The 10,272-nt window shown below is 43.5% G+C and overlaps 1 protein-coding gene across 1 annotated transcript in view; it reads right to left on the bottom strand.

Annotated features, from left to right (window-relative positions):
* Positions 1-2,299: 2,299 nt before the first annotated feature.
* FNDC1 (fibronectin type III domain containing 1) overlaps positions 2,300-10,272 on the bottom strand; it is a 109,985-nt gene continuing 102,012 nt past the window's right edge. The window contains exons 20-23 of the mRNA XM_070376973.1: positions 10,157-10,186; positions 9,003-9,164; positions 5,137-5,259; positions 2,300-3,085 (exon numbers count right to left, since the gene is read on the bottom strand). Coding sequence (XP_070233074.1) covers positions 2,970-3,085; positions 5,137-5,259; positions 9,003-9,164; positions 10,157-10,186 — 431 coding nt within the window. The 3' untranslated portion in view covers positions 2,300-2,969. The remainder of the gene's footprint in view (positions 3,086-5,136; positions 5,260-9,002; positions 9,165-10,156; positions 10,187-10,272) is intronic.

Below are 10,272 nucleotides of genomic sequence, written 5' to 3'. Positions count from 1 at the left end.
CCTGGAGAAGGGAATGGCAACCCACACCTGGGATTCTTGCCTGGGAAATCCCATGGACAGAGGAGCCTGGCGGGCTACAGTCCATGGGGTCGCAAAGTCAGACACAGTTGAAAGACTCACACTTTGCCTTTTCACTTTAGAACCACAGATGGTCGCTGTTGCATATACAGTGTTTTCGCTTGGTCTGTTTTGTTTGCAACCCTTTAAATGCACAGGAAAACCATTGTGAGCTCACACACCAAATTAAAAACAGGCTGAGGGCTTCAAATCAAAGTGTAGACATTTCCAGCTATATTTCAGCTCTTTCAAGTGATGAACATCTCAGTATTTTCCAACAAGGCTCATTTGGTAATTAAACTCTTCTTAAATTCCTCTAGAATTCTAAAAATCCTTGAGCCAACTTTTCTTTTCCTTTAGTTCCCACTTCTGTCTACTCCGACCTACAGAGCTGGCAAACCCTTTTCTTCCTTAAAGCCTTGGAAGTAGATGAAGTCTTTAGGAGAACAGTCGCATTCATTTTATCCTAATTTGACACAGAATGGTTTCCAGACCCTCTACAATCTTGAATGCCCTTCTTGGCATCTTGCTGCCAATGGAGCTCCTAAAACATGTCCTCCGAGACCTCACAGCTCTAGAAACTTCATGTAACCTCTGTGGATGTGTTTGAACTATTGCATAACCTAATTTGGAGGGAATATTGGAAACACTATCACCTTCACATAGATTCAGTGTTTTTGTTTTGGCTGAGCGATCATCTGGCCTCTGCAGTAATTTCCATAAAGAATTGAAACATCTCTTTGTAATAAAAGTTCAGATGTCTAGATTCAAATACAGTCAAAGGTGCCAGGAGGAGCTCAAAACACATTGCCTGAGTGAATGCCACTGAAATCTTTGGATTTCTGTGAAGTAAGTGTAAATCCTTCTGTGGTAAATGTGTTCTTTCGTGTATGAAACAAGTATAAAGCCCTTTGGGGTGAGGCTGACCAGAAACACGGTTTAGTGTGTGAAATAGTGATTCACAGGGGAGAGGTGCCTGCATCTCTATGTTGGGCCCTTGATCCCCATCTCTTCTTCAGGAGGCCCTATAACAAAGATGGGTGTATAAGGAAAATTCACTTATCTTTAAAGTTCTTATCTTTGGTTTGGCATTGTGAAGCATGTTTGAAGGTTAGTGTGAAAAAATAGGTGTTTTAAAAGACATTCCCTTTTTCATAATTCCATTTTTATGTACAAAAGCCTCAGAAACCCAGAAGATTTTTATCCTGGTGTTTTCCTAGCCATCAGAATGCCCGCATTTTCTCTACTGTTATTAACTGCAGGAGGGGATTGTGGGTGTTGCTGAAAACGTCCGCTCCTGCTAACCCATCACAAAGATCCGCAGTGACTTGTTTCCTTGTGCTTTTTAACCTTCACACCTACCAGACACATCAGGCTTCACTTCCACCTGGCTCTGGCACTAAAAATAACCGACTCCAGTAGCGAGCCACTTCACACCATTACATCGTTTACACAGTGGCACAGCTCCTGGCTTCCAGAACTGTGTCCGCCCCTGGCTTGTTCCCACTACTGATTCTTGTTTCTTTTTAAAATTGTTTTGGCTGCACTGGGGCTTCATAGCAGCAGGCGGGCTTTCTCTAGTTGCAGCGTGTGGGCTTAGCTGCACCTTAGCATGGGGATCCTCGTTCCCAGACCAGGGACTGAACCCACACCTCCGCCTTGGAAGGCAGGTTCTCAACCACTGGGCCACCAGGGAAGTCCCTCCCACACCCCCGCCACTACTGTCTTTTACCTTGAAACTTAGGAGAAGACAAACACTTCATTCCCCAGAGCTGCCCGAGGACACAGAGGTACCATGCACACGCAAAGAACACCATATTTTAAGAAGAATTAGAATAAGTGTTTCTACATAAACCCTCTTGTTCTGCAGTTGAGGAGGATAAGATGCTTATAATTTGAGGAGGAGACACTGGGCTTGGCAGGAAAGGGGAAAGAAGTCTTTTTAAACTGGATTTTAAAATCATTTGGGACCTAAAATCTTAATCTGGAAACACACTAGATCTGTCCTCACACAGCCCTCCGGTTCATTTTTCACGTGGGTGTGGAAGGTGGAAATCACTCAGTTTGCTACTGGCTCATAGCACCACTGCTTCCCAGTCATTTCCCGGGCTTGGCAGCATTCATGGAAAGAACCCACACCTTTCCATTCTGGCCGTGTTATACAGAGTACATATTCTCTGAAGCCTTCTAAAAAGATGTTCGCAAACAGCACCTCTGCTCCAAGAAGTCCCGCACACATGTATCGAGTGAACAAGTACAAATTTAGCGATTTTAATCAATGTCCTTGCAGATGAGTGTAGATATGTATATGCATATATACATATATATATATCTCAAAATTGAGAATTTACAAGTAAGATTTGATACATTTGGTCTAGCGGTGGGTAAGTCCACAGAATAAATCTTAAGTAGGCTACATTTCCTTTGCTGGTGTTTTTAATAATTCAGTTCTACTGCATAGAGAGGGATCCAAAGCTTAAATTTAGCTACTTTGGGAGGAGTCCAGTGAGAAAAAAGAAAGCGGGTGGTGTTCCATGAAGAGAGCTGGGCATGTTGATACTGATCCCTGGAGATACTGAAGCATCTGAACTTTGGGCCTAAAAAGGATGAAAATTGTACCGTGCATCCCCATAGCTGAGTGTCTGTGCCATCTCTGGGACATGCTGTTATAAGTAAAACCTGTAGAGAAGCTAAGTTAACAGCAACACTGAAGCCGGTGTGTGGTCCAGGCCGAGACGTAGGACTGAGCTCCAGATTGAAGACGCCTGGAGTGTCCAGTGTCCACTGTGTGGCCTTGCTGACACCGGAGACAGCAGGGGGCTTGGGACCCTGCCTCTTTTCCTGCTCACAGGCCCTCACTCAAGTTAATGAGGGGGTCGGCAGGGTGAGCTTCCAGCACGATCTTCCTGCAGTTACCACTTTCCCGGGATGGAGACCCCACACTCGTACCAGCCCACGTAGTAGTAGGGAGTTCCAAAACCTATGTTGCCAAAGCTGACTGGCTCCTGGCGGTACTGGCGATAGTAGCCTGGAAGGTTAAAAAAAAGAGAGAGAGAGAGAAAGAAAATGCATCTGTGACACTGTGATTTATAATAGAAAATGGATATTTGGTTTTCATCCCCACAAGGCTCCCCAAACCCTTGGAATTTCCTGAGTGGTAAGAGCAATAACTCTGATATTGAAGCTAAAACTCCAATATTTTGGCCCCCTGATGCGGAGAGCTGACTCATTTGAAAAGACCCTGATGCTGGGAAAGACTGAAGGCAGGAGGAGAAGGGGACGACAGAGGATGAGATGGTTAAATGGCATCACCGACTCAATGGACATGAGTTTGGGTGGACTCCAGGAGTTGGTGATGGACAGGAAGGCCTGACGTGCTGCGGTCCATGGGGTTGCAGAGTCCAACGTGACTGAGCAACTGAACTGAACTGAAGAGCAATAAAGATGTCTGGGAAATGATTATTTCATAATAAGCCTCTTCAACCACATGTGGGCTTATGTTAATGAAGTGGCTTCTGGAAAGCACCTGAGGATAAGGGCTTGTCACCAGAGAACCAACCATGGGAATATGCGGTGGGGGCTTCCGTCCCACCCCCAACCTCAGGGAGGAGAGAGGAGCCAGAGACTGAGTTCAGTCACTCATGGTCAATGCTTTCACCAATTGTACCTATGTAACAAAGCCTCCATGGGCTTCCCTGGTGGCTCAGTGGTAAAGAATCCACCTGTAATGCAGAAGACACAGGAGATGTGAGTTCAGGCCCTGGGAAGGAAAATCCTCTGGAGGAAGGAATGGCAACCCTCTCCAGTATTCTTGTGTGGAGAATTCCCTGAACTGAGAGCCTGGAGGGCTACAGTCCATGGAGTTGCAGAGTCAGACATGACTGAGTGACTAAGCATGCAAGTGATGAAGCCTCCATAATGCGGTGGGCCTCATCCAACCAGCTGAAGGCTCTAGTAGAAAAAGACCGACTTTCCCTGGGGACAGGGGTATTCTGCCTTCAGACTTGAACTGCAACATCAGCTCTTCCCTAGGTCTCCAGCAGCCTTGTTGGGCTACCCTGTAGATTTTGGATTTGCCAGTTTCCACAATCATATGAGCCAATTCCTTAAAATAAATCTCATTCTCTATTTCTCTCTCCTCTCTGTCTCTCTGTCTCTATCTTTCTGCTGCTGGTTCTGATTCTCTGGAGGACCCTGCCTAATCTACTTGTTTTACTGGAGTTAATAATGTATTACAAATTGTTAACGTTGAGATGAGTATATGCATTTCCTCTTACAAGGCCATCATGAAATAACTGATACACAGTCTCCTGAAACATATCCTGGTTGGTTTGCGTTTATTTATTTTTTCTTTCTCTGCACTCTTATTCATGCCATCCTCCACTTGGAAGACTCTCTAATCTTTGCATGAATTTTTATGACTCAGCCCTGACTCTGCCTCTTATGAGAACTTCCCCTGGCAGCCTCAAGTGGCCTGCTTCTCTTGAACTCAGAGACTGACTATAATCTGCACAATTACCTGATAATGGGACAATAATGTGACACAACTTGCCATTGTCTGCACTTTAAGTTGTCTGCTCCAGTTACCTTTCATATATTTATCCTCTCTTTCCAATTCTGACTATGTTTCCTGACAGTAGGGATAAGGTCTTATATTCCTCTGTATCCCTACCTCTCCAAAGTAAAAGGGAAAGTGTTAGTCACTCAATTGGGTCCAACTCTTTGTGACCTCATGGACCACAGTCCTCCAGGCTCCTCTGTCCACGGAAGTATCCAGGCAAAAATACTGGAATGGATAGCCATTCCCTTCTTCAGGGGATCTTCCCAATCCAGGGATCAAACCTAGGTCTCCTACATTACAGGCAGATGCTTTCCTGTCTGAGCCACCTCTCCAAGGCTCACTCCAAATACAGAACATGGTAGGAGTACTTTGTTGATTCCTTATTTTTATGATCAAAAATGCTGCTTACATCCATCTTCAAATGGTAAACCAAAGGCAGAGATACCGTGGATTTTCTCCTTATGTTGGCCCTCCTCCCCACACCCCAGTGTAATAGGTCAGGCCTTTGTTCACATTACCTTGAATGTTAGGGAGGGCTTCAATGTAGGACTGAGGCCCTGTTCTTCCATCAAGGTGTGAATCCACAAATTGACAGTGGTCTTCACCTCTTCCCCAACTGTCCCCAATGCTGTAGAATGTATCTGCAAAAAGGAATTTGATGAGTCAGTGACTGACCCAAAAATGCTACAGGTGATCTAGGAATCTGCACAAACTTGAAGAACCAACACCAAAAAAAAGATGTAATTTTTATCATACAGGGCTGGAATGTAAAAGTAGGAAGTCAAGAGATAATAGGCATATTTGGCCTTGGAGTACAAAATGAAACAGGCAAAGACTAACAGAGTTTTGCCAAGAGAAAGCACTGGTCATAGCAAACATCCTCTTCCAACAACACAAGAGAAGACTCTATACATAAACATCACCAGATGGTCAATACTGAAATCAGATTGGTTATATTCTTTGTGGTTGAAGGTGGAGAAGCTCTATACAGTCAGCAAAAACAAGACTGGGAGCTACTATGGCTCAGATCATGAACTCCTTATTGCCAAATTCAGACTTAAATTGAAGAAAGTAGGGAAAACCACTAGGCCATTCAGGTATGACCAAAATCAAATCCCTTAGTATTATACAGTGGAAGTGATAAATAGATTCAAGGGATTAGATCTGATAGGCAGAGTGCCTGAAGAACTGTGGACAGAGGTTCATGACATTGTATGGGAGGCAGTGATCAAAACCATCCCCAAGAAACCAAAATGCAAAAAGGCAAAATGGTTGTCTGAGGAGGCCTTACAAATAGCTGAGAAAATAAGAGAAGCTAAAAGCAAGGGAGAAAAGGAAACATATAACCATCTGAATGCAGAGTTCCAAAGAATAGCAAAGAGAGATAAGAAAGCCTTCCTCAGTGATCAATGCAAACAAATCGAGGAAAACAATATAATGGGAAAGACAAAAGTTCTCTTCAAGAAAACTAGAGATACCAAGGGAATATCTCATGCAAAGATGGGCACTAAAAAGGACAGAAATGGTATGGACCTAACAGAGGCAGAGATATTAAGAAAAGGTGGCAAGAATACATGTAAGAGCTATACAAAAAAGATCTTAATTACCCAGATAACCATGATGGTGTGATCACTCACCTAGAACCAGACATCCTGGAGTGTGAAGTCAAGTGGGCCTTAGGAAGCATCACTATGAACAAAGCTAGGGGAGGTGATGGAATTCCAGTTGAGCTATTTCAAATCCTGAAAGATGATGCTGTGAAAGTGCTGCGCTCAATATGCCAGCAAATTTGGAAAGCTCAGCAGTGGCCACAGGACTGGAAAAGGGCAGTTTTCATTGCAATCCCAAAGAAAGGCAATGCCAAAGAATGTTCAAACTACCACATAATTGTACTCATCTCACACGTTAGCAAAATAATGCTCAAAATTCTCCAAGTGAGGCTTCAACAGTATGCAAACCAAGAAATTCCAGATGTTCAAGCTGGATTTAAAAAAGGCAGAGGAACTAGAGATCAAATTGCCAACATCTGCTGGATCATAGAAAAAGCAAGAGAATTCCAGAAAAACATCTACTTCTGCTTCAATGACTATGCCAAAGCCTTGGACTGTGTGGATCACAACAAACTGGAAAATTCTTAAAGAGATGGGGATACCAGACCACCATACCTGCCTCCTGAGAAATTCTGCAGGTCAAGAAGAAACAGTTAGAACTGGACATGGAACAATGGACTGGTTCCAAATTGGGAAAGGAGTACATCAAGGCTGTATATTGTCACCCTGTTTATTTAACTTATCTGCAGAGTACATCATGTGAAAAGCTGGGCTGGATGAAGCACAAGCTGGGATCAAGATTGCCAGGAGAAATATCCATAACCTCAGATATGCAAATGACACCACCCTTATGGCAGAAAGCAAAGAGGAACTAAAGAGCCTCTTGATGAAAGTGAAAAAGGAGCATGAAAAAGCTGGCTTAAAACTCAACATTCAGAAAACTAAGATCATGGTATCCAGTCCCATCACTTCATGGCAAATAGATGGGGAAACAATGGAAACACTATTTTCTTGGGCTCCAAAATCACTGCAGATGGTGACTGCAACCATGAAATTAAAAGGGACTTGCTCCTTGGAAGAAAAGTTATGACCAACCTAGACAGCATATTAAAGAGCAGAGACATTCCTTTGTCAACAAAGGTCCATCTAGTCAAAGCTATGGTTTTCCCAGTTGTCATGTACAGAAGTGAGAGTTGGATCATAAAGAAAGCTGAGTGCCAAAGAATTGATGGTTTTGAGCTGTGGGACTCTTGAGAGTCCCTTGGACTGCAAGGAGATCCAACCAGTCAATCCTAAAGGAAACCAGTCCTGAATATTCAATGGAAGGACTGATGCTGAAGCTGAAGCTCCAATACTTTGGCCACCTGATGGGAAGAAGTGACTCATTGGAAAAGACCCTGATGGTGGGAAATATTGAAGGCAGGAGAAGGGGATGACAGCAGATGAGATGGTTGAATGGCATCAGGGACTCGATGGACATGAGTTTGAGCAAGCTCTGGGAGTTGGTGATGGACAGGGAAGCCTGGCATGCTGCAGTCCACGGGGTTGTTAAGAGTCAGACATGACTGAGCGAATAAACTGAACTGAAGAGGGCACATTACTTATACTCTGTGTGTCACACTTCCCATGTTTGAAAGATGGTGATGATGGCACTGATTTCAAAGCATTGTAAGGATTTATTGAGATCATGTATGCTATATACTTAGCAAATTTCCTTAAATGGAAACTATGAATATTATAGGCATTTTCAGCCAATAAATGAGAGACCTTTCTACTCTATGGTTTCAAAAATGTGGAAGTTCTGACACAGAATACTTTATGAAACCATTATGAAAAGCATGAATATGTATAAAAATAGTGGGACCCATTTTCCTAGGAAACTAGAAGTAGGGTGTATCCGTAGCAGGAGGTGCTGTCCTTGGTCCTGAACCAGAGCTGCACAGTAGGTAGGGCCGAGTTGTTTCTCTCAACTCTGCAATACCAGACATGGCTGTGTAACCTCTTCCAGGAATTCTGAAGCAGAGGAGGGAAAGGGCAGTGTGGGAGAGTGGGGAAAAAGCAGAGAGAAACAGACACTGCTTGTTGGGAAGGCATAGCACTGAGAAATTGCTGGAGAGGGGGATGGTTGGGGAGATTTTGACATTATTGAGAAATGATGATCACTAGCAACAAATAAAAGAACAAAATAACTGACCTATGATAAAATATAAACCAGGTGCAGGAAAGTTTTTTTTTAATGTATGCTAAAAGAATAAAAGTTGTGTAAATTTTGAAATATAAAACAATTATGTGTAGGTGGGTGAGTCAAAGCCAGCTGGGTAGAAATGGCATTTTGAAATGTTAGTAGTCCAAAGTACGTATGTTATTCTCTGTTTGAATCCCCTACCATGATGAAAACAATGTAATTTTTGTTTGGACACAGAATAAATAGAGCAGCTCATCTATGTTTCACCATCTACATTTTTTTTCTGTAAAGTCGTGCCAGTGGCAAAGACAGTAGTGTGGACTTGTCCTCAATAATTCCAGCTCACACGCATGCCTACTGTTATAGAATCAACAACAAAAAAAAATGGCCTTTGATTTTCTAATAGAATTCTGGACTTCATTCCTAAAAAGTAGTCGATTTAAAATATATACATATATTCTTGAGTACCCATGTGAAAACAAGTCACTCTAGCATAGAGCCTGCAAAACTGGTTGGCATTTGAGCCAGACTGAGACATGACCGGTCCACACCTCAACTGCATTCTGGTGCACCCGCTATGTCAAGCTGGTATCTGATCAACTGGAAACTTTTCATACCCTCCCTCAGCACGCCACCCCCAAAGACCCACCTTTCAGGTTGTCACTGAGGTAGATCTTATACCGCAGCGAGTTGCAGAGGACGACTCCCACAAACTTCCTGTACCAAGTCCGCTTCACATACTGTCGGCCATGGCAGTCCGTGTAGCTAGGGTCATGTTTGAAAGCAAACGGGATCCAGATGGGCTCGCCGCCTGGACAACACAAAGCACAGCTTCCAAGTCACAGCGCTTCACAGTGGTTGCTCTCGTACAAAGTACCAGGCATGTCGGCTTATTCACTGGGCCTTGCCCTCCTTGCACGGCTTTTCTGAGCAGCTTTCCCATCTCCCGATGGGTGCGCTCTCTCTTCTCTTCTTTCTTTGTACTGAAGTACAGCTCGGGAGTTCCTCACACCTGAAGATATCTGAACTATTTGCATTTCCATAAAGGATTCTCAGAGTAAGAAAAAGCCTTTGGGCCTCAAGGAACATAAGCTATAATGACAAGTTTGACCTTGGGGGGTCATACCATCCTACCTCCCCACCCTCAAAACCCCTCAGCACAGATGCCTACTGTTCCTGTCACTCCTAAGACCTGTCCTGAACTTAGGCAATAGGTTTTTCTCTGTTTATTTGAAAAACAAAGTAAACTTTTTTTGTACTCTTAATCCATTTTGCTATCTTTTCAGCAATTTGAAATATTCAAGGAGGTTAGGAAAATAGTTACCGCTTCATAGGTTATTGGCCGCCCACAATGGTTTTTATAGCTATTGTCTGGGCTGTGGAGTACTTAGTCGCTCAGTCGTGTTTGACTCTTTGCAACTTCATGGACTATAGCCTGCCAGGCTCCTCTGTCCATGCGGATTCTCCAAGCAAGAATACTGGAGTGGTTGCTATGCCCTCCTCCAGGGGGCCTTCCCAACCCAGGAATCAAACAGGGGTCTCCTGCACTGCAGGTGGATTCTTTACCAGCTGAGCTATCAGGGAAGCCCAGCTATTGTCTACTAGGACCCTATCTAACAATTTCCGGACCATTCTTTTCCCTAGATTAGGAGAGCAGGTGCAAAGAAACCACAGAAGTTGTTGGAAAATTATGACAATACAAAAATGGTTTGGCATCTCTACTTGTGAGTAACCATAACAATCTCATGTTCAATATCCAACTTTATTACTAGAATGTCAAGATTATCCAGAAGAGAAACTTACCTGGTGGCCTCACGACAAGAAGAGGATTATCTGTAGAATGAAAAAGAAACAGCTGAATTCACTATTATGTCATGGAGCCACATAGCTATGGAATTTTTTTGTAACTGAAAGGGCTA

The sequence above is a fragment of the Bos mutus genome, chromosome 9, assembly GCF_027580195.1.
Source record: "Bos mutus isolate GX-2022 chromosome 9, NWIPB_WYAK_1.1, whole genome shotgun sequence".
In the NCBI taxonomy this organism is placed as follows: Eukaryota; Metazoa; Chordata; class Mammalia; order Artiodactyla; family Bovidae; genus Bos; species Bos mutus.
The sequence above is the reverse complement of the archived record's forward strand: the minus strand, read 5'-3'. Positions and strand labels throughout refer to the sequence as shown.